The sequence below is a fragment of the Engraulis encrasicolus genome, chromosome 23 (assembly GCF_034702125.1).
Source record: "Engraulis encrasicolus isolate BLACKSEA-1 chromosome 23, IST_EnEncr_1.0, whole genome shotgun sequence".
Taxonomy (NCBI): Eukaryota; Metazoa; Chordata; class Actinopteri; order Clupeiformes; family Engraulidae; genus Engraulis; species Engraulis encrasicolus.
The window spans coordinates 17,225,041-17,250,040 of NC_085879.1; the positions used below are offsets into that span (position 1 = coordinate 17,225,041).

At 44.2% G+C, this 25,000-nt stretch overlaps 1 protein-coding gene across 1 annotated transcript in view; it reads left to right on the forward strand.

The window, feature by feature from the left end:
- kdrl (kinase insert domain receptor like) overlaps positions 1–8,931 on the forward strand; it is a 109,507-nt gene extending 100,576 nt beyond the window's left edge. The window contains exon 30 of the mRNA XM_063189856.1: positions 3,900–8,931. Within this exon, the coding sequence (XP_063045926.1) occupies positions 3,900–4,086 (187 nt within the window). The 3' untranslated portion in view covers positions 4,087–8,931. The remainder of the gene's footprint in view (positions 1–3,899) is intronic.
- The last annotated feature ends 16,069 nt before the right edge of the window (positions 8,932–25,000 follow it).

Below are 25,000 nucleotides of genomic sequence, written 5' to 3' on the forward strand. Positions count from 1 at the left end.
AACACGACCACTAGCAGTGATGATGAGGTCTTAAAAATATGTCCAATAAATGCAAAAATGTGCCCAAATAATAACCCGTCTTTGGATGACACAGAATGGCGAGTGATTAATGACTATGGCTTGACTGCAGGGGAGGTGCTGTTGTCTGATATGAATTCTTGCCTGTGTGTGTGTGTGTGTGCGTGTGCGTGTGTGCGTGTGTGTGTGTGTGTGTGTGTGTGTCTGTGTGTGTCTGTGTGTGTCTGTGTGTGTGTCTGTGTTGTTTTTGTCTCCCTCGGCCCCCATTCATGATTAATGGGAGGCCTCTGATCCCTGATGAGCATACTGCCACACGGCTGTGCTTTCATTTAACACACTCTGCCCCTGTGTGTGTGTTTGTGTGTGTGTGTGTGTGTGTGTGTGTGTGTGTGTGTGTGTGTGTGTGTGTGTGTGTGTGTGTGTGTGTGTGTGTGTGTGTGTGTGTTTCATTTAACCCATTTTGCCTGTGTGTGTGTGTGTGTGTGTGTGTGTGTGTGTGTGTGTGTGTGTGTGTGTGTGTGTGTGTGTATGTGTGTATGTGTGTTTCATTTAACCTATTTTGCCTGTGTGTGTGTGTGTGTGTGTGTGTGTGTGTGTGTGTGTGTGTGTGTGTGTGTGTGTGTGTGTGTGTGTGTGTGTGTGTGTGTGTGTGTGGGTCTGTTTCATTTAACCCATTTTGCCTCTGTGTGTGTGTGTGTGTGTGTGTGTGTGTGTGTGTGTGTGTGTGTGTGTGTGTGTGTGTGTGTGTGTGTGTGTGTGTGTGTGTGTGTGTGTGTGTGTGTGTGTGTGTGTGTGTGTGTGTGTGTGTGTGTGTGTGTGTGTGTGTGTGTGTGTGTGTGTGTGTGTGTGTGTGTGTGTGTGTGTGTGTGTGTGTGTGTGTGTTTCATTTCACCGATTTTGCCTCAGTGTGTGTGTGTGTGTGTGTGTGTGTGTGTGTGTGTGTGTGTGTGTGTGTGTGTGTGTGTGTGTGTGTGTGTGTGTGTGTGTGTGTGTGTGTGCCCCTCAAAAGCAACCATTGTCCTTCCTGTTCAACCCACACACCCGCACATGGACACACACAAATGTATAAACATATCATACATGTGAAACACAGACACACACAGGCACATACACAAACACATTATACAAGCGTACACACACACTCATAAGTATAAAAGTCACTCAAACAAACTCATAGGTAGACATACACAGTGCACGCACACCATGAGCATCATCTATGCATGCAAGCACGCTCACACACACAAGCACACACACACATACAGGCATGGACACACACAGGCACGCAAACACACGCACACACACACACACACACACACACACACACACACACACACACACACACACACACACACACACACACACACACACACACACACACACACACACACACACACACACACACACACACACACCTATACTCCCATCCACCCACAATCAGTCCCATCTACAGTGCCCTTCTCCTCTCTTCTCACCCTTTCTGTTTTTCCCACTTCCCCATGCATGACTAAAAAACCCAATCTGGGCAGAGACTGGGCACAGCCCCATTCAGCTGCCGTCGGGGGCCTCCGCCATTGATGGAGAAAGAGACAGTCGCGGCATGCGTGAAATAATCCATACATTCAGGAAAAGAAGGAGCTCACGCAGAGAAGCCACTCGATCACTGTCACCTTTGACCCTCCAATGATCTATGGCGTTACATCAGCCGTGGTCATGGTCCCTTGGGGTGCCCCCCTCTGTAGTGTAGGGGGCTTTCTGTGAGGCGGGGATGCAGAATTCCACCTGGTAATCCCTCAGTCACTATATGGACTATAGGGAAATGACACAACGCACAATGCCGAGTTCAGAGAGAGAAAGCAGCTCTTGATACTCCTGTTGGCACATAAGAGCCCCTCTGTCATAGGACTCCAAAAAAACATGCCAATCCTTTCCATATGGAGGGCTTTTTTGGAGAAGTTAATTGAGCAACTTTGATTCCTGCACTGGAACTCCTATGTGACAATATAGCTCAGTCTTAAAGAATAATTAACTCCAGGGTGACTGGCCCAAGTGCCTTCAAGAGGAAAATTCTGGAATCCCAGAATCCCTAGCAACTGACGGAAAAATGGGACAGAATCCTGTGTCTCCCGAAAAATCTGTCTCCTTTCAAGCAGAGGTTTTGAGTTAACGACAGTCTTTCACTTGACTTAGGCCCAGAATAAATGTGGAACTGCAGGGACATTTGTTAACATTTAGTATCTGCAATGTGTCTGTCATATATTCCAGAAAACCCCACCTCACTGAGGATTGTCATACATTCATGTCATGGTAGTCAAAACAAGGAGCTATGTTGTTATCAACTGGACTTAGTTTTGGACATTTGATGATGCCAACACACACTTACACTAGGACACACGCATCTGTCACAACAGTAAGGGCCACTGCACACCAGTTCCAACAAAATGCAGAGTTCTGCCAACACTCCATTTCATTGTTTTCAATACAACACCGCACACTGGCGCCAATGTCCACTGACGACGACTGTTAATTATGATCGAGCTCTATTTTTGTTGGAGCTCAGTGTGTGGGGGCAACCGAAATCGTCAGCTCTGCAATGCTATCTGAACCGGTGTGTCTGTAACCAATGCCAACAATGAGAGTTTGACGTAGTAGAGCATTAGTAAGCCTCATACAGTATCGGTAGCATTGAGCTATCAGCCTTTAGCTCATCTGTATTGTGCTGTGCCACCTATGTCCAAACTGGAGCGTTGACTGGTAGGCGTGGGTTCATGCCACAAGTGGCGAATTAGCGCAGATGACCTCAGTACCATGCGCTAGCCCCAAGGCAGTAGTTGGAGTTGGACGTTGCAGATGTTCCATTGTTTCACCTGTCACCCTTCAATCAGTGTCTGTGAAGCAGAGACGGCCATCCAAGGTTCAGAAAGGAAAAATCCCGTCACATACTTTTCACAGCCAATTCACTGATCCATCTGATTCATGCGTCACCACTAGACTGTGAACAAACAAAGGCCTGGATATTTTTGTGCAGCCCCTATTCAATTGAGGACCAGTCTGTAAGCAAATACAACAACAAAATATCTTCAAGCATCAGCCCCTGAGGACTGTGTCGGCCCACCTGGAAATGCCCTGTATGCCGCATTACCAGTCCAGGCTAATAGTAGATCGGCAGTAGATCTAATCAGGGTTCCCACGGGTCATGGAATTTCTGGAATATCATGAAATTTCATAAAAGTTTTTCCAGTCATGGAATTTTACGATTTTGCATGCACAGTCATGGACTATCATGGAATTTTCTTAACAGTTGTGTAAAAGCAAAAACTTTTCTGTTTGGTTTATAACATTGTTTCCTACTGGTTATACTACAACTCTTCGCCAGAGACAGTTTGGTTTCACGCAGTAATGTGCAACATTCTAGAATGCAATAAGCCCACTGAAGTCTGGTGTTGGCTCTCGTCAGCTCTAGGGGTGAAGACAATCTTCATTTTTTGCGCTTTTAAAGACGTTTTAATGTAATTTCTTTTTACGGATGTGGTCATGGAAATTCTGTTTTTTAGCTCTGGAAAGTCATGGAAAATCATGGAATTTTATATCTGAATTAGAGTGGGAACCCTGTCTAATATGTAAAATCACCTGTGATGAGGGCACAGGCAGAACTAATATGGAACATGGCAGGACTGTTACAAAACTTTCACTTGCCGTCCACCCCTGCTGCTAAGTGTAATGTAACTTACCTGGTGCTGTCAAAAATATTGTGGTATTATTGCCTTGACGCAGCACAATTTTACGCTAAATCAACGCTCTTCGTGACCAATGGAAGTAGTATTTGTCATGTAGTGCTGGTGCTAATCTTGATTTCCTTTCTCTCCTTGTCTCTCGTCCCTCAGGATGAAAACTGTGAGCAAGAGTAAGGAGTCCATCCTGATGGAGGGCGACCGAGGGAGCAAGTACCAGCCCCCAGTTCCTTCGCTGGACTTCGGCCTGGAGGACTCGTCCCTCGACCCAGAGCTGGAGTGCCACAGCCCCCCTCCAGACTATAACTCTGTCGTTCGCTACTCCACCCCACCTGTCTAGCGGGCCTGTAGTGGTGGGGTCTCTCCACAGACAGCCCCCCCCCCAAAAAAAAAACACATCCACCCCCTCCCCACCTCATCCCCAGGAGCCACCATCAGCTGTTTTGGGATCCCTCCTGTCTGGTCTAGGCATCACCTGTACTGGACCTGGATTGGACACTTCCCCTCTAGTCTAGCAGAGCTGTCAGCCCCGGAAGTCAGATAGTCAAAACCCTGCCACCAATGTGATCCAACTAGCTCTGAATTGGCTGATCATAATGAAGGCTCAAGTCAGGCAGCTCAGAAGGAAACTGTGGCAGGCTTTTTCTTGTTTTACTTCTGAACTGGGTGTTTGATGTCTCTGCTTTCTGATCTAAACACAGCCTTGTATTGGGGTCCCTCCACAGACCCCCGAACACTGCCCCTCTCCCCCTGGAGTCACCATCAGCTGTCTCTATATGCCCTCTGCCTAATCAATCCAGTCACCTCTACAGCTTACCTCTCTCCTCTCCTCTCATCTCCTCTCCTCTCCTCCACTCTCCTCTCCTCCACTCTCCTCTCCTCTCCTCCACTCTCCCCTCCTCTCCTCTCCTCTACAGCCTTATATTCTCCTCTCTCTCTCACTGCAGAGCCAAAGTTGTAAGTTGTGTGTAACTGGGATTTCAAAGTGCAGCTGCAAAAGTGTCAAGTTTCCAGCTCCACAAATAAGAAGTCCAGTCACTTACAACTTGGCACTTTTTGACCTGGATAAATGAGAAAAATCACAACATCGATGTCCCGGCCAGGATTTTTTTTGACATTCCGTTTTAATTTCTTCACAAGATTCAGCGTCTCATTTTTCCAGCCGGGGTTGTCCTCTGAGGACACTGCAATGAAGTTTTATCGAGGGCTTCCGATTAATGCTTGACGTCTGTTTTCCCTTTCCTGCCAAGGAATGTGCTTTGGTGCTATAGTTGGCGTTAGATGGCTCCTTTTGAACACTCATCCTTTTCCCATCCATTTTCTTTGTTCTGTGTTTTTTTTCTTCACATTATTTTCTTTCAAATGAGCACTTTCCAAGGGGCAGATATTGTTTTGTTGAGGCGAATAACAATGGTCAGAAAAAAGTTAGAGGTTAGAAAGTTAAAAAGGGGGGATTATCCACTTTTTCATTGGTCTCCTCCAGTGCTGCTGACTTTGCACCCTCACCACTGTGCTAAAGATCTAACCCACAGAAACACTCCGCTTCAGAACAGCCTCTCAGGTATATCTTTTATCTACTGTGAACACATTGGAAAAATATATAAGCACAGCTCTCACTCCTGCTAAAACCAAATCAAAGGACATTCCTCTCTGCAATCCCAAATTGAACCATGTATCATTTCGTCACCTTCCTAAAATACTCGTCTAAGTCTTTTTTTGAGGAGGTCGGCTCTTATTCCATAAATTCTTTTCTCAAGATACAACTCTTGACATAATGCATTATCATATTACATCACATTGTGTTGCATTTAGCAGAAGCTTTTATCCAAAGTGACTTACAAACAGAACATACATTTCAAAGTTCAGAGTGTGGGAAAGTAAAGAGTATTTAAGTAGAACAAAAACAGGTAATAGATAATGTGAAAATAGAGAATATATGCAAAAAACACAAACAGTTTTGTAATAACATGACTCAGGTGATTATTTTCAGAATCTGACGATTTTACTATTGAGCAAAGCAATACACCACAGGCAGTGGGGAGGGTGGACTTATTTCCTTTTTGTCTTATTTCTTTGTCTATATTACTTCACCTCTGTACAAATAGCTCATGAAACTGGAATGTTATATTTTTATTTTAATAGTATATAATTATTTTGGAAGTAGCCCTAAAATATTTAAAAGATTTTGTCTTGTTTTGGAGGATGTGTTATTTTCTGTATTCACAAAGAGCAACTGTTACATTACAGCACCACAGTGATCCTTGAACATATTTAAAATAATAAATATAACATTTACATAAGAAATTAAATCCACACAAACGTTATCCCATGGCAATTACAGGGACCATGTTTATAACAACTATTTATACTATACAACCACTAGGAGAGTTATTTCACAACTTCGTCTTATTTTAACTTCATCTGGCAAAATCTTATATATCTATTCACGATATTCCGCCCTGCCCATTTCAATGTCGCTGTGCTCTTGCAGAATTACCGGTCTGCTAGTTCCTGTTTGGCTTCTCCTATGTTTGGACCAATCGGAATTGAAAAATAGTGATGGTGCCGCGGCGGCTTGTAACCATAGATAATAAGGTGGACACATAGGAATTGATGCAGATGCCTCTGTGTGCAACTGCTTTTTGTTGGTGCCAGGTTTTCCTGTACCAGGAAGAACTGAGAATAGACAAGTAGTAAGGCAGATTGACTTGAATGTGAAAAAATGAACTGTAGCTTCACAGGCAGTATTGGTTGCCCCAGGCCAGTCTATTTAGCCTATTTTTTACATTGACGTTGCATAACTTCTGTTTTTGTAGCGAAGCAGGTACATGCGGCTACCATTTTCAGGCAGAAAACAGTGGCGTCGAATGTGTGCTATACTGTATGTCTTAATGCCCCCAGATGTAACTCAAGCCTGCTTCGACTGCATTAGAAGGATAAAACCTCGTTTATAGCTGTCTGAACTGGCCGCAATAAGAGTTTCAAAGGTGTCTCAGGACTGACATCACATGAAAAAGGCTCATTCCACACAGCACGCCTTAGATGATTGCTGTGAGGTAGCAGTTGTGCGATCACTGTGTTCTGCATTGCAAAAGATTAAGTCTTAGCAAGCCTATTTTTCTATTTTCAAGTGTACATTTATTTCTATATTCAAGAAACAGCTACTCTTAATTTAAGACGTGTTTCAGGAATTTCTAGTTGGTTGGTGATTTTGTCTTGATTATTACTTGAAAATAGAAAACTAGAATAGAAAGACTTCATTTTTTGCTTTGTATTCTTTCCATTATTTATTTCACTTAACTCGTATCATATGTTACTTCACTTCGACATAAAAGTGTCTCTGTATTATTAAGAAAATGTGACTTTAAGGTGTAGCCATTTTTTGTTGCCAGTGTTATCCTTCATTATCACGTGTTATCATCTGTTATCATCTGATGTCATCTGATTGTTGTATGTTTGCAGAGGTTAACCTCTGCTTTAGAAGTAAAAAACCTTACCATTGATGTCTTCTGCCACCGTACTTAAGAAAGGAGACTTAACTAATTATTACCCAATCAAACTTTCTAAATTCCTGTGTCAGAGAACAGTTTGATCATGATGGTTATGTGGCAAGGTTTTTGTTTTTGTTTTGTTTTTTACTGAAGATGGCATCTACACTTCTGTTTTTTTTCATGAATACAACCACATCAGTAATCCAGTGATCAGTCAAGCTAAAGGTTTTCAGATTATTCTCCCATCTGATAAAAAGCCTCATGCTCTTCACTGTATATGTAACGTGACCATTAGAGAAGTTAGCAGCATACTACTGCTTGCTATTTGTTGTAATGGAATTCAGCCAGTATGTTTGTTTCATGTGTAATTGAGGTCTTCCAGCGTAAGTCCAGAACTAATCTCAAAAATGTAACAGGTGTGGCGCAAGACATTTTGGGCCCCATGAAACATTCGAATTTTGGGCCCCCTCAAGGGCCCTTCTCAGTGCTGTCAGTGCTTGGGCCCTTAGAATCTGTAACACCTTTCCCCTCCTAGGGGCAGCCATGCTGTAACCTGTAACTTCACACCAACTAGGGTGTTTGGGGCAGGCTATTACTCAGTAGCATACCCTATTATAGCAGAGCAGACAGCATGTCTTAATGTTCTATGATGCGTGGCTGCATATATGATGGAAGTGGATATTTAGGCTGCCTGTTTAACCCTTTGAGGAGTAAGGAATTTCCCCCAATTCTTTCAAATTTTACTCAAACACAACATACAGTATAGAATTCTGTGTTAAAAATCCTGCAGTGCGGTTGTGACATCTTCAGAACTCAAAATGTTGCTGAACTTCTTATCACAAATATGTGGTGATACTCTTCAAAGGGTCACTTGATATTGATAATGCCGGGCACAAGTCTACCTACATAATATTGGCAGTGGGCCGGAGTTGCTTTGTTACCGTCACTTTTCTGGCTCTATGGGGCACGTATCAAACTTGAACAGAGTTCAAAAGTAATCATTTTTCAGTGTCACAACTAAATGCTAGTGTTTGGGAGAAATCAGACACAATTGGATAAAATCAGTTAACCTAGCTGTCCCACCATCGTTTCTCAATTTGTCTATTCCAGACCCTATGTGCAAGTACAATAGGTATGAGGGCATGGTAGGGCCAGGCCAGGCATCCGTTACGCGTGCTTAAGAAATATACTGTATAGGGCAGCTTGCAGGCAGGCTACAAGTAAACTTATAACCTTTTCAACAGTCTGGTCACTATGGTGTATGCTGTATGCTATTCATGTTAAGTTAAAAGTATTGTGCAAATCTGCCGTCTTCGCTCTGCACCAAGTTCTGAAGTTATTAAAATAGGTAGAGAATGTAAACAGTCTTGCAAGATAATGTATGTGTAGAGGAGGATTTAGCTTACTGAACACTAACCAAGTGGATAAGTGCCAGTACCAACGGTAATTTCGCTTTCACTTTTTTCACTTTCATAATTCAATTCTATACCCTTTTCCAAACATTTACTGCCAAAATGATGCCTGTATTTTTCTAGTTTGACTAGTTTGTTCTGCGCTTTGATGAAGTAAAAAAATATATATATGTATGCACTGATATTTTTTATCAAATATGGATTTTTGTATTCAATTGTATTTTATTAATAACCACCTGTAAGTCTTAAATAAATGAATAAAGATTTATATATTTATATGTTCCATTTTGTCAATTGTGGTTTCGTCCATTTTCACCCATTCACTTTGTTTTCTATTAAATGAGACATGATTCAAAACTTAAATAAATTTGGAATATTTTTGAAATACTTTACTTAACACAGATCCTTGCATTTCTGTAGTAAAAGCAATAACAATGGTCTCACAAATGAGAACTGATAATGAATGAGACTTAACAGTGCACAGTATTTAAACTACAATTGTAGCACTCAAAACACACTTCACACATTACCAGTGTACTTTAATTGGAATTGCAACTTCTCTTCACCAAAGCAATTCTCATTCTCTGGATCCTGAGACCATAAAGACTCACTCCAATTCACACCTTATTTATTTTCAACCATTTCTAGATGGGGTCATTGGGAAACAAAGTGTTTCAAACCTTAGAAAGGATTGTCCACACAATCGCCATACCATCACTACACCATCATGTTCAGCCCACAGCCACACATCTATCTGGGGGTGCAGTACAGTAGCCTCCACTATTGTGATGTTACAGGTGATAATGTTCAGGAGTGTTGGAGTAGGGGAGGTAAAGTAGCCCACAGATTCAAATGGCATGTGGGGGTGTAATGGCCTTTATTGTTTAAATTAAGGTGTCAATTTCCCAGGCAATGTCTGTATACGTTGACAGAAAAGTTTGGGTAAGCCTGACTGAGATTTAATGATCTGTGAGAACTGCTGATTTATAATATTGATGCTTAAGTCCAGATTTAGATCCAGTAATAATTGTGAAACCGTAATTTAGAGCCAAAATGTCTTCACACTTTGATCATTTTCAGACTTTTAAAGAAAGGGTGACTAAAATCTGGAAAGAAACGTATTGACATTGAACCAAACACCCCATTTTCAGGTGTTGTTTATGACCTTCAGGCTATGTTTAGACAAGAAACCGGCCATTTAAAATATACGTTTTTATTGATATCCAATTTTAAATTTTTCAATGTATCATAATTCATATTCTGAAGGTTGTTGTATTCCATGCTGTTTGTGTAATTTGTAGAGCCAGAAAAGAGCTTTCAAACAACACCTCAGACATATTTTTGTGACATACACTGACTGATATAATCATGGCTGAATGTAGTGTCCTACCCTCATATGTAAACCGTTGCTAGTCTGTTTCTCCCTTAATATTGATGCCAGATTCACACAAATGCAGTTCTGGGGTGCTACCTTACTAAACAAGCACAGCAAGTATGATTGAAATCGGTGTCGGTCGGGTCCCAAAGTGTCTGATTTCACGTGAAATGACCCATAAAATAAAACTTTGTCTGTTTGCACAGAAATTTCTCATGTTTGACACTTCTACACAATCCACATATAAACGCACATTAAAACACATAGAACACAACATGGCCCATAAAGTCTGGTCATCCAGGTCCATAAGCTGTTAAGGCAGCACATTCCAATAAATAAATTAAATCAATTAAACACATTTAATATTCTGGAGTAGGCCTATTAAAAAGTATGTATTCCATATAGGCAATATTTTTGCCGAATATTTTACCGATGGCCGCCCAAGTTTTGGAACGGTCTCCCAGAGGCAGCAAGACTAAGCACATCTCGTGCAGCCTTCAAGAAACAAGTAACGACCTTCCTCTTTCGAGAGGAGCTACTAAACTAATGCTTGAGCTGGCCTAGCCCCAGGGCAGACCCTTGACATGATGTTTAGTTTAGTCTAGTTTAGTTTAGTTAGAGTGTGTGTGTGCGTGTGTGTATGTGTTTTTGTGTGTAGTCTTTATTTTAAAAAAAAATTTAAATGGCGGGGAATCCCGCCTCATCACTCGCTCATCCTCAGCTTTCAGCCAATAGAATGTCTACGCGTTTGTTTTAAAACTCTCTGTCTGTTTCCGCTCTTTGCTACTCAGAGTAAGCAGACGCAGACGCCGACGCCCTTCCTCCATCCCCTTCAACCTCCATCTCCTTCAACCTCACATGTCCAGATGTCTTGGTTCCCTGGTCCTCTTCAGCCTCCTTCAGACTTCCTCATGAGCCACCGTCACCAGTTGGTCCCTGTCCTGTAATGGGGGTAGGCTTCGCCCCCTGCCTCATCATCGGCAAGATATGAGCCCCCCTTTACAAATTTTATTCTGTAGGTCGGGGACCTGCGCCAAAGAGAAATGTTGCCTCCCTATTTATTAATAAATACCTTTCATTTCATTTTGTCTATCTAGTCTTTTCTTGTAGAACTGCATCTTCTCTTCACCCTCAGAGCAATTCTCATTCTCTGGACCCTGTGACCATACAGACTCTCACTCCAATTCACACCTCGACTCATCTGAACCCTTTTGTTAGATAATGAGGGGAGTGGCCTACATCCCGCCGCTATTGGCACAGAGATAAAGCTCCTGGCTCCCTACCACCAGACCAGAACGGAGACCTGAAAGCTGACAAGTCTTCAAAAGTAGACCTATTGGCAACAGTATTGCGTCTGTGGAATATACAGTCAATGCTTAAGAACCTTCCTAGATATAAATCTCTACTCACCCGCCATGAACGTGCAGGGGATAAAAGAGGAAGATATGTATGATTTTCTACCAGAAGGTTTGTACAAATCCTGGGACGACAATGATGGGAGAACACAATTCTACAAAAAAGAAATTAAAGAAGAAGACTGTAATGATATGGACTTCTGCGATGATGACAAAACTTTGGAAATCAAACCAACACTTCCACATACGAAGGTGGTTAAAGAGGAAGAAATTGGTGAGTTTAAATTGTTTGTACTGAAAACAGGAAGAGAATGATGTCTCCGCAAATCAAGAAGAAATGTGTTCAAACCTGGATGTTAAAAAAATTAACAAGAAGTATACTTTATTGGTCTACTTACCAGCCAATAGAGTTCCAATGTGGACCCAGCAATGTTGAGTACACCAACGATTTACAATAGAAATTGTTCAAATGAGCCACCATTTTCAGGTATATTCCAAGAGGGTGTCACACCTTTCAGCTTCTGGACGAGAGGGTGCACAGAGTTTCACAAAGTAGTCCAGCAAAAAGCGCAAACACCACTGATGCCAATGCAAAAAAAGAATTTCAATGCCTGAAGAAAAAGTGCTACCCAGTGTCGTAATACGGCCCTTAGACCATACATTTCGGGTAAATTTGGCCATTACAATGTGTATTTTGCATTAATATTTTGAGCAAACACCAATGTGGCTATGTTTGAAGCAAATGGTTGCAAGGAGAGGAAACCAGGTGAGACCTTTAAATGAATGTATGATATCTTTTGGATATGCTACTTTATATGTTTATAGACCTATTTATTAACAGACAATGCAATGAATGGGCTACACTACTAGCTTTAAATGTGTTTTACACAAAATCAGGGTTAATCAAATTGCAACATTGAAAACAGCACTTCGGAATTCATACACTCCAATCTGTAGTTCAAATTATATGTAATAGAACTACAGTATTTATGCTTCTAACCGGATGTTTTAGTATAGCAAGTCTTGCAATAAGGCCTTCTTTATTACTTACATGTAATTACATCATGACCTGAATGGAATTGAATGCCATCAGCTGGAGGAAATTGTGGTACTTGAGGTTAATGACGATGTTGATAGACCTTGTTAAAATGGAATTAGAATTTAGAAAAATGTAAAAATCTCTTTTTGTGGAACTCTGCCTTTGTCATTGAAAGGAATGGTGGCCCGTTTTACCTGAAGATTGATCCAACTGATTGCATTGATTTTCACCCAGCAAGTCCATATATATTAAAGAAAATATATAAGAAGTCCATGTATATTAAAGATAAGAATGGAAGCACTACATCGGAATGTAGGTGAAAAGAGGTGGATAAGAATTCCTGAATATAGGTGAAATTCAAATCTTCCTTCAGTGTACTGTATGTTCAGACAATGGTTTGAAGAAAAGCTGATTCTCAATGTACAGACATATTTCCCTTTTTGTTATTTTTTGTTTGTTTTACTGTAAATATATCATAGATGTGGTTTTCAAAGTCTACACTCCTTATTTTTCTCCCATATTTTTTCTCTGGACTCAGGTGACTGCCAAAGAAATCGTACCAGAGAAAACCCATACCAGTGCACCATGTGTGAAAAGACCTTTGCAGAACTACGAACTTTGAGAATTCATCAGAGCTCACACACTGGGGGAAAGCCATATGAGTGTACTACATGTGGAAGGGGCTTTACAAAGCAAAATAGCCTTACAAATCATCAGAGGACCCACACTGGAGAAAAGTCTTACACATGTATGACATGTGGAAAGAACTCTTCAAAGAAAAGCAAGCTCAATCAACATCAGGTAATCCATACAGGAGAAAAGCCTTACATGTGTACTACATGTGGAATGACCTTTGCACGGAAAGGCCATCTCAATCAACATCAGGTTATCCATACTGGAGAAAAGTCTTACACATGTACTACATGTGGAATTGCCTTTACACGGAAAAGCCATCTTCATGGACATCAGGCTATCCATACGGGAGAAAAGCCTTACAAATGTTCTACATGTGAAATGGCCTTTACGCAGAAAAGCCATCTCAATCATCATCAAGTAATCCATACTGGAGAAAAACCTTACAAATGTTCTACATGTGGAAAGAACTTTGCACTGAAAAGCTATCTCAATCGTCATCAGGTAATCCATACGGGGGAAAGACCACATAATTGTACAACATGTGGCAAGTCCTTTGGAAGAGCATATGAATTAATAAATCACCAGAAATTCCATACAGGGGAAATGCTTTACAAGTGTTCTACATGTGGAAAGGGATTTACATTTCCTTCTCTTCTCAGAGCACATCAGCAATGCCATACTGGTGAAAGACTTTACCAGTGTAGTACATGTGGGAAGGACTTCACACAAAAAGCTAATCTCATACGCCATCAGAGAAGCCATACTAGAGAAAAGCTCCATCAGTGTACTAAATGCTGAAAGGGCTTTACACAGAAAAGTAATCTCATGACACATCAGAGAATCCATACTGGAGGACAAAATATTTGAGTTACAACATATTGCACGAAAAGACATTTAAATTATAGGAAGAACTTTTCAGTGTGCAGCAAGAAAGAGCTTCTCAGGAAAAGGTGAACTCAGCAAACAACAGAAAGTGGACAAATAAGTCCAGGACACAAGACCTCCTAGAACATAACCACTGAACTGAAGACACACCAACTGAAGACACACTGAACTGAAGACACACTACTATATTTGCACAATACTCCTTAATATGCAGAGGATATTGAAAGTATACACACAATGTCTGTGTCTCAAATGGCACACTTAGTACTTAGTACACACATACTTTAGCACACGATGCACACAGGGCCATGAGGTCTTAAGTGCATGGTGTTGTGGGAAAGTTTGGACACCATGCACTGAGCTTCTTGTACTTGTCTTTTCATTTCCTTCACCCCAAATGGTAACTATGTCACATACACTACTTATCTTGACATGAAGAGGTTGATTGTGTCATCAACGTCACTTACAGAAATAAGAGACTGTTGTCCAAACTGTTCTTCTGAACCAAACGCCACATTTCCTCTATTACATAAACAACATGGCGATGTCACAGACTGAGCTGTGACGCTTACGCAGCCTACAGCGTTCAGGCAGTAATTAGCCGGCAAGCAAACATCATGCTGCACTGACGCTGACTGTTTCACTCTTCATTCATCCGTATGTACTGTTTTCATTTCCCTGGTTCATTGTTCAGTCATTCATCACCTTCAATTGCCATAACTTTCACCTAGCATCGTAACTTAGAGTGCAGGGAAAGGCCTACCGGCATTTCTATTGTTACAATGTATCATTATTACCGCGTTTCAAAATGCGCATTTCATACCGTTTATCATTCATCATCTTTCATCTGGTTTAGCGATCCTTATGGTTAAAACATCATCACTTACAACAGGTTATTTAAAATCTTGGTTTATTTGGTTAAAATAATTTACAAACATTTCTGATTCAGTTTAAACTCACCAGCTTACCATCAGCAGTCACTTCCTGGTTTGGGGAAACCGAGGGCATGTTCCAATGTGACTAAATAGTGGGGTGGCCGCGGTTCAGCGGAGCAGACCATTTTAAACGGGGGTGTTTTTACCGGTAATGTTTGTATTGTCTTTTTCTAAGCTTAGAAGGGGTTTTGGTTTATGAAAATGGTTTTGGTTGTTTTTGTATTTTGTTTACTTTTCTTTGGTTTGTTATTTTGGGGTTTTGTTATTGTTATTTAGTTGATTGATTTATTTTGTGAATGGGCTTTCCTGAGGGAGGGGCAGTTACTCTGTAAAGGGCTCAGAGCCTCAGTGTCTGGAAAGCGTCGTAGTGGAAGGTTGTGCTTCATGCCTTGTCTGTAAGTAGTGCTCAGGGTCTGATAGACATAGTCTGGCACTCTTGCCTATTTTTGTTTGGAGATTTTGTCATCTTTGTTTTTGGCCGTTTTGGATGCACTGTACGTATTCGCACTTTTAAGAAAAATTCAAAAAGAAGAAAAATAAAAAGAAAAGCTTTTCCTTTTGGAAAGAAAAACTGTCTCTCGTCCACTCCATCGCCGGTCATCCTGCTACATGTGGTGTCAGAAGTTTGGGTAGCGGAGTGAGACGGAGAGAAGATCCACAGCCGACAAGATGACATCCAGGAAGAAAGGTAACGAAGGCAAAGAAGATGGAGCGACAGGGGGCACCACTGAGATGAGAGTGCCCACTCCACCGCCTGCCGCAACAGATACCGCCATTGATCGTCTAGCGTCGATGTTCCAGTCGTTTATGGAAATGCAACATGCAAGAGATGAGCGGATGGAGAGGGGTGTATCCGCGCAAGCGCAGCAAGTCAAGGTCCTGACTCACCAAGTGACACAGCTCCAGCTGGACATGGAGTCGGGCCGAGCCACACCCCCACCACCACCCGAGGGCAACGCAACGCCTGAACCACCATCATCCCGGGACACTTCAAGTTCAACGCCTGAACCACCACCAACAGTGACAACTGTGAGCACCGAGGGGCGTCCGCCGAAGATGGCCAAGTTGGAGGAAGGTGACAACATCGAGCACTACCTCACGACCTTCGAAAGGCTAGCCACAGCTTTTGGCTGGCGAAGAACGACCTGGGCCATCCACCTCATCCCGTTGTTGACTGGAAAGGCCCGCAGTGCCTTCGTTGCCATGAACCCAGATGACACAACCGACTACGACCGCCTGAAGGAAGCAGTGTTGAAAAAGTACGAAATCAACGCTGAGACTTACAGACATCAGTTCAGAGCCCTGGAGACCAGCACATCGGAGACGCCGCAAGAACTGTACGTGCGACTGAAGGACCTGTTCTGCAAGTGGACTGATTATGAGAAAAGCAGCAAAGAGAACCTGATGGAGACCCTGGTTCTGGAACAGTATCTCCTCGTGCTTTATCCAGACGTGAGGACCTGGGTCCGGGAACGAAACCCGAAGACCGCAGCAGAGGCCGCTACGCTGGTGGAGAGCTACGTTGCTGCACACAGAGGTCCCCGAGGCTACCGCTATGCTGGAGTGCTGGAGCAGAGCAGCCGGGGTAAGTCTGTTGGGTTTGGGAAGGGAGTTGGTTCTGGTACTGCCAATAGTTATAGCCATAGTCGAGCCCCACACCCACCCCAACCCCCCACAGATCGTTCTAGACCCCAGAGAATTTCCTGTTACAATTGTGGCCAAGAAAATCATAAGAGCCCTGCTTGCCCCCTGCGGAAGTCCAAATACAGCCATTTATGCTATGTTCCCCACCCCACCCCTCCTCGTAACACCCTGGAGAGCAGAGACCCCACCATCACTGTTGAGCTAAATGGTAAACCTGTGAAAGCTTTGATAGATACTGGATGTTCACAGACGCTAGTGCAGGCTGACCTAGTCCCCCTAGAGTTCCGTAACTGCAATGACAAGCTGACCATTTTCTGTGTTCATGGAGATAAAAGTGAGCATGAGACAGCTGATGTGTATGTCAGAGTGCAGGGACAGACGTACTTACTGAGGGTAGGACTAGTGCCTAAACTGCCATATCCTGTGTTGCTAGGCCAGGATTTTCCAGTATTATCTGAGCTGGTGAACAAGACTGCTTTGTGTGGTGTTGTGACGAGAGCGCAGGCTAGGGAGCACCAAGCTGAGCTAGCCGAGTTGCCATATTATGGTGAAGATGTTCCTGTTGAGCCCACACTGACTAGGCAGCAAAGGTGTGATAGGCGCAGACAGAATGTTGAAGATACAGTGAGTCAAAATGGAGTGCAGTCTGAGAATATTGACCCCCCTGAACTGACTGATGTTGATTTTAGTGGTAATCTGGCAGAGGAACAGCGTGCAGACCCCACACTGAAACAGAGTTTTAAGAAAGCTGAAGAAGGTGTTGAGTATTGTCCTGTGCTAGGTAGGGAGGGCTATGTTGTGCAGAATGACCTACTGTACAGACAGAGTGAGGATGGAATGCAACTGTTGATCCCCAAGAAGTACCGTAGGCAAGTGCTGGAACTGGGTCACACAATACCCTGGGCTGGACACTTGGCCTACATGAAGACATTACAGAGAATTAGCAAGCGCTTTTACTGGCCAGGGTTTTTCTCTGATGTGAAAGAATTTTGCAAGTCTTGCCGTCCGTGTCAGCTGTCAGCAGGTAAAAATCTTGCCCGTGCCCCTATGATTCCCCTACCCATTATTGACACACCCTTTGAAAGAATTGCAGTTGATGTTGTAGGCCCCCTTGAAAAGAGCAAATCAGGAAACAGATTTATTCTTGTCATCTGTGATTACGCCACAAGATACCCTGAAGCCTTCCCCCTGAGAGATGTTACAGCCAAGCGAGTTGCAACCGCTATGCTGCAGCTCTTTTCTAGAGTAGGGATACCCCGCGAAGTGCTCAGCGACCAAGGCCCCAACTTTATGAGCAAAACCCTCAGACAGGTTTACGATCTTTTAGGCATTAGGCGTATCAGAACCACTCCTTACCATCCACAGACCGACGGACTTGTCGAACGGTTCAACCAGACCCTCTTGAACATGCTCCGGAAGTTTGTGGAAGATTCGGGCAAGGACTGGGACCAGTGGCTACCATACTTGCTCTTTGCCTACAGAGAAGTACCCCAGGCGTCGACAGGATTTTCCCCCTTCGAGCTCCTGTATGCACACCAGGTTCGAGGACCCCTGGATGTGCTAAAAGAGACTTGGGAGGGTGAGACGCCTACTGGCACCAACATCATCTCTTATGTGCTGAAGATGAGGGAGAAGCTTGCTACTGCATCTGCCCTGGCACAGGAGAACCTGCAGAGGGCGCAAGAGAGACAAAAGGCGTGGTACGACCGTTCTGCCAGATCACGCTGTTTCCAGGCTGGTGACAAGGTCCTGCTGCTGTTGCCCAGCTCCGACAACAAACTGCTGGCAAAGTGGCAGGGGCCTTATGCTGTTACCAGGCAGATGGGACCGGTGACTTACGAGGTCCACATGCCGGACCACCGCAAGAAGCACCAGGTCTACCACGTGAACATGCTGAAGAAGTGGACTGACCGCCAAGAGCAACAGCCAGAGGTGTCTGCCCTGTTCATCCGTGCCATTGAGGAAGAGGAGGAGTACAACGAGCAGTACCTACCGTGCTGGGGAGAAGGATTGACGCTGGACCTGAGCCATCTGCCCAACGACCGTCAGCAGGAGCTGACCGCCATCCTTCCGGAGGGTCTATTCGTGGAGCAGCCGGGACGGACGGAGATGGTGGAGCACCGCATCCCCCTGAAAGACCAGCAGCCGGTGAGACAACAATGCTACCGTGTTCCAGAGAGCCTGCTGCCCGTGCTGAGGGACGAGCTGGACATGATGCTGGAGCTGGGGGTGATCGAGCCATCGTCCAGTGAGTGGAACAGCCCCATCATCCTCATCCCCAAGAAGGACGGCAACCTGCGGTTCTGCCTGGACTGCAGGAAGGTCAACGCCCAGTCCAAGTTCGACCCGTACCCCATGCCGAGGGTTGATGACCTCGTCGAGCGCCTCGGCAAAGCCAAATACCTGTCCACCATTGACCTTTGCAAAGGTTATTGGCAGGTGCCGTTGGCTGAGGACAGCAAAGAGCTGACGGCCTTCAGAACTCCTTTTGGTCACTACCAGTTCACCGTGCTGCCCTTTGGGTTGCATGGAGCGGGAGCGACGTTCCAGAGATTGATGGACCGGCTCCTCAGAGGGACTGAGGGCTTTGCCGCCGCCTACCTGGACGACATCTGCATATACAGCTCCACGTGGGAGGAGCATCTGCAGCACCTGCAACAGATCCTCTCCTTGGTGAAGGAGGCGGGTCTGACCATCCATCCAGAGAAGTGCTCTCTGGCCAGGGAGGAGACGGCGTACCTTGGCTACATGCTGGGCCGGGGTGTCATCCGACCTCAAGTGGGGAAGGTCGAGGCCATCAAGGCCGCTGAGCGCCCCACCACCAAGAAACAGGTGCGCTCTTTCCTGGGCTTGGTTGGGTGGTATAGACGCTTTATACCCAACTTTTCTGAGAGAGCGGTCCCGTTGACCGAGCTCACACGCAAATGTCAGCCTAACAAGGTTGCATGGTCTGACGCGTGTGAGGCAGCATTTCAGGGCTTGAAGGACTCCTTGTGCAGGGAGCCTGTGCTGCTTAGCCCTGACTTCAACAAGACTTTTACCGTCCAGACTGATGCCTCAGAGCGAGGCCTTGGTGCGGTATTGCTGCAGGAAGAAGACGGACACTTGAAACCTGTGGCGTACATCAGTCGCAAACTGCTGCCGCGGGAGTGCAACTACTCCACTGTTGAGAAAGAATGTCTCGCTATTAAGTGGGCATTGGACTCTTTTAAATATTATTTGTTGGGGAGGAAATTTGTTTTGGAAACTGACCACAGGGCATTGTCTTGGTTAGGGAGAATGAGAGACACTAACTCAAGAATCACTAGGTGGTTCCTGGCTGTGCAACCGTTTGATTTTGAGGTATTGTACAGGTCTGGGAAGCTAAATGTCCCTGCAGACTTCCTTTCTAGACCAGCAGAGGGGGCATCCTCAGAAGGGGGAGGCAATGTCACAGACTGAGCTGTGACGCTTACGCAGCCTACAGCGTTCAGGCAGTAATTAGCCGGCAAGCAAACATCATGCTGCACTGACGCTGACTGTTTCACTCTTCATTCATCCGTATGTACTGTTTTCATTTCCCTGGTTCATTGTTCAGTCATTCATCACCTTCAATTGCCATAACTTTCACCTAGCATCGTAACTTAGAGTGCAGGGAAAGGCCTACCGGCATTTCTATTGTTACAATGTGTCACGTTGTCACAATGTGTCGCGTTTCAAAATGCGCATTTCATACCGTTTATCATTCATCATTTTTCATCTGGTTTAGCGATCCTTATGGTTAAAACATCATCACTTACAACAGGTTATTTAAAAGCATGAAGGTTTATTTGTTTAAAATCATTTACAAACATTTCTGATTCAGTTTGAACTCACCAGCTTACCATCAGCAGTCACTTCCTGGTTTGGGGAAACCGAGGGCATGTTCCAATGTGACTAAATAGTGGGGTGGCCGCGGTTCAGCGGAGCAGACCATTTTAAACGGGGGTGTTTTTACCGGTAATGTTTGTATTGTCTTTTTCTAAGCTTAGAAGGGGTTTTGGTTTATGAAAATGGTTTTGGTTGTTTTTGTATTTTGTTTACTTTTCTTTGGTTTGTTATTTTGGGGTTTTGTTATTGTTATTTAGTTGATTGATTTATTTTGTGAATGGGCTTTCCTGAGGGAGGGGCAGTTACTCTGTAAAGGGCTCAGAGCCTCAGTGTCTGGAAAGCGTCGTAGTGGAAGGTTGTGCTTCATGCCTTGTCTGTAAGTAGTGCTCAGGGTCTGATAGACATAGTCTGGCACTCTTGCCTATTTTTGTTTCAAGATTGTCATCTTTGATTTTGCTGTTTTGGATGCACTGTATATATTGGCACTTTTAAGAAAAATTCAAAAAGAAGAAAAATAAAAAGAAAAGCTTTTCCTTTTGGAAAGAAAAACTGTCTCTCGTCCACTCCATCGCCGGTCATCCTGCTACAGCGGCCATTTAGTGCATACAGTGTCCGTCGTTCACACACTGCGTTTTTGACCATTGTTAGGGCAGCGGGGTGCAGTAGCCTCCACTATTGTTATTTTAAAGGTGATAATGTACAGGAGAGTAGGAGTAGCTGAGGTGAAAACAGCCCACATATGAGGCCCCTGGTACATGAGGCCCCCGCTGTGTGGACAGTATTGAAAGGCTATACACTCAACGTGAGTAATACTGAACTGAAGATGAATAGAAGTGTTTAGATCTCAAAAAGTTTAAATGTTTAAATCATGTGAGTGTAGTTTTAGATGCATTTTAATTCCCTGTGTGTTACTCATACGTGTCTTGAAATCCAATTAAATTGGGTTTTTTGTCGTTCATGTTATTAGGACTTTATTCTCAATCATTTTAACACATTGCATATTGTTGGGTTGGAGGAACTTGGGAATTTTACTATGGTGTACTTTTCAATAAAACATGTTTACATGGCTGAGTCTGGTTGAGTCTGTTTTTGGCCATAGATGGAGTCGTTGGGAAACAATGACGAAAAACAAAAAATCCATACAACTGCCGTAGGCCTACCATCACTACACCATCATGTTCAGCCAACAGCCACACATCTAGCTGGGGGTGCAGTAGTCTCCACTATTGTGATGTTAAATGTACCGTTAAATGTACCGGAGTGTTGGAGTAGGGGAGGTAAAGTAGACCTAGCCCACACATGTGGGGGTGTGATGGCTGCTATTGTTTAAATTAAGGTGGCTGCCCCAGGAGATAGCTGGCTAAGTTGTTGTAAAATATATTTCTGTTATGGCAATTTACTGGAATAAAAATAACAGATGTGCTTAGAGAGTGTTGACTTTCTGTCCCTAAGTCAAATGTGTGAAGCGTTATATAATTCAGTGATCTACTACTTTTCAAAATGAGTTTGATGTTGCATGACAACTTGCAACACAGACGGGACTTGCTATTCTGGTGGCATATTCAATGACACAGAAACTTATTTTTTGAGAAATTAACTAATAATTTTGGGCAAGAGACAGTTTTAAACATTTTTTACTGTTTTTTCCCTTCTAAAGCCAGACATATTATGTTGGGAATTAGGAGAACCATTTTGGAAATGTATCAAAGCCGTAAAGGAAAAAAAAACTACATTGCACTGTGTAAAATTTAGACAACATTTGTTTTGCACAACTTCACATTGTCTTTGTCTGTAAGTGAGTGAGTCTGCGTTCTGCTTGAACAACCCTGGCGATGACAAAATGTCTGAAATGTTTGGCTGGTGTGTCATCTGTGCTTGACCCTCACAATGACATTGCCAGACCTCCACCTTGAAATCCCTGGCACCAGGCCTGGCCTAATGTACTGTACAAAGCTTGCTAACACACACTATTCAGATCCAAGACTTCAATATTTCTCTGAAGATATGTTTGAAATTTCAGGTGTATTAATCTTTTCAGATTTTCACATTCGGAAAGATTCAGTCGGAAATCTATGGAAGTCTTAGTACATTGGGCCCCTGGACTGGTAATCAGGTGGGCCAACAGCCCTCAGGGGCAGATGTTGTTGTTGGGTTGTTTGCATGTTCTAAGAGACTGGCCCAATATATAGGGGAGGGCTTGTGAAATGACTCTGCCTATTTTTGGTCCCATTCCAGCCCTGTCAGAAACACAGCAACTGTGCTATGGGTATCAAACGTGCTCATGGGGGCCGCTGGGGGGTGGTACAGATTCTAAGGGCCCAAGCACTGACAGGGGCCCATAAGGGGGCCCAATCACTGATAGGGGCCCTTAAGGGGGCCCAAAATTTGAATCTTTCATGGGGCCCAACATTTCTGGCAGCGCCCCTGAACATGCTACCACATGTTTAGGGAGCTATACTTGCCTCAGTTCTGCGGTAACATTCATATAGCCTAAGTTAAGTTGCTCAAAAAAGCTGATTCTGACAGACTCTGATGAGCTTACAGTAAAGTTGCTATTTGTATAAGACCTTTCTCTTACTAGTTTGACTACTTAATAGCTTAAACGGAATTAGTTGTGTATTGTGTTTAACATCCTGCAGGCATAATGACTTAGCCAGAATTTCACCCGATGGAGTCCGTCTCTGACAATGTAGATGCCAGGCTGCAATGTTTGGCTGGTGTGTCACTGTGCTGCCCCAGGGACTCAGGGACTCTGATACTCTGATTACCCCCCCCCCCACATCCCCCATTTTATGAAAAAATCGAATTGTCTATTCTCTTCCCACTTCCTCTCACCACTCCTCCTAACCCTTTTCTTCTTTCAACCTCCTTACCTCCCCCTCTACCCACCTCCACCTCCACCTCCTCCCACTACTCCTCGACCTCGGGAGCACCGGGCTTCCTGAGCGGGATGAGGCAGGCAGGCGTCTGCGGTCTTGTCACCGGGACAATGCCTTCTGGCAGTGTACGCCAAAGCGAGAAAAGGAAGAGGCCCATCAGCCTTCTCGGCCGTCACCATTCCCGTCACCATCAGCCGCCCAGAGCAGGCCAACCTGATCGGACAATCCCCCTGTGTGCACTGCCACACCCATCGCCACATCAGTGATGGGCAACCTGGATTCATGAAGCTATGTTACATAGGCCTATTACAAATGAACCAGGTTATTTGAAATATTACATTATATTACGTTTGGCAGATGCCTTTAACCAAAGTAACTTACAATCAAGGACATTACCAGAGCATACATCACTTGCATATACAAAGTGCACAGGAAATATACAGAGCAATAACCGCAGATGCCAAGTAGGTTTTAGCGTTTTTTTGTGTGTTAAAGTTCTCAATATCTGCAATATCTGGCATGCAGGGAAGCCGACAGGGGGGTCAGGAGGGGTCACTTGTCCCGGGCCTATGGAGAGAGGGGGCCCATAATTGGGTCCTCAATATATTTGCACTAGATTTGGGGCCCTTTCAGATGACTTTGTCCTGGGCCCAGCCAAAGCTGTCAGTGACCCTGCTGGCATATGGAGCTTCTGAAACCAGGTTGCCCGTCACTGCCCCTTAACCCCCAGTTATGGCAGAAGATGTATTGAAGAGACAGGAAGCACAGTTGGCCAGGGCTGTACGTAGGATTCCTGTTGCTGTGCTGGGCTTTCTTCCCATATAATCTGTGCAGCAGCTTACCAAGGAAGCCGACAGGGGGGCAGGGGAGAAAGAGGACCGTTTTCTTGGGCCCAGGGACAGAGGGGGTCCAAAATTGGATCCTCATTACATCGTATGTATTGGATCAGGGGCCCCTTTCAAATGAGTTTGTCCTGTGCTTGGCAAAAGCTGTCAGCGGCCCTGCAGCCTGCAAACCCACCTCCACCCTCATGTCTTGGCAGCTCTGGCACAAGGTATCCCATGAGGCGTGAGGCAGGATCGGAGTACTCCTTTTGTTGGGCCTTCCTATCATTATGGAGCATGTACAGTAAACTCCTTTCTCCCTCCTATTCCTTCCTCCCCATCTCTGACACAAGGTATACACCAGGGACAAGAAGGGCAAAGCTGGGCAGGGCGGACCCTTTTGTTCTTTGCTTATGTTCTATTCTTCTTTATTTTTTTGGTCAATTCCTTTTAAATTCATTTATAAGTCACAGAGGGGGAATGTTGACTGTAATTCATCGAGCCTGTATCCCGCTCTTCCCTCAGTCCACTGTACCCTCCCCCACCCCCTCCACCCTTTCCACACCTCCTCATCTTTGGCGTAAGGGGCACCCAAGAGAAAAGCAGGCAGAGCTGGGCAGGGAACACTATATTCCATTTGCTTTTCTGTGCCCTCTTCCTATATGATGGAGTCTGTAACTCTGCCCTCCACCTCATGCTCTGGTACAGAGGCGTACCCCCAGGACAGCAGTTCCAGGCTGGGCAGGTCTGGCTCAGCGCTCCCTTGTCTCAGACTGGCATCATGTAAAGGCATATTTATTTCATGCCAATGCACTCTGCATTGAGGTGTGACGCCTTTGACAGTAAAGTCACGGTTCTCAACACTACCGGAAAACACTTTTGTCACGTGAGCAGGTTTGCACAGTTCTACCATGAAGACTCGAGAGGCAA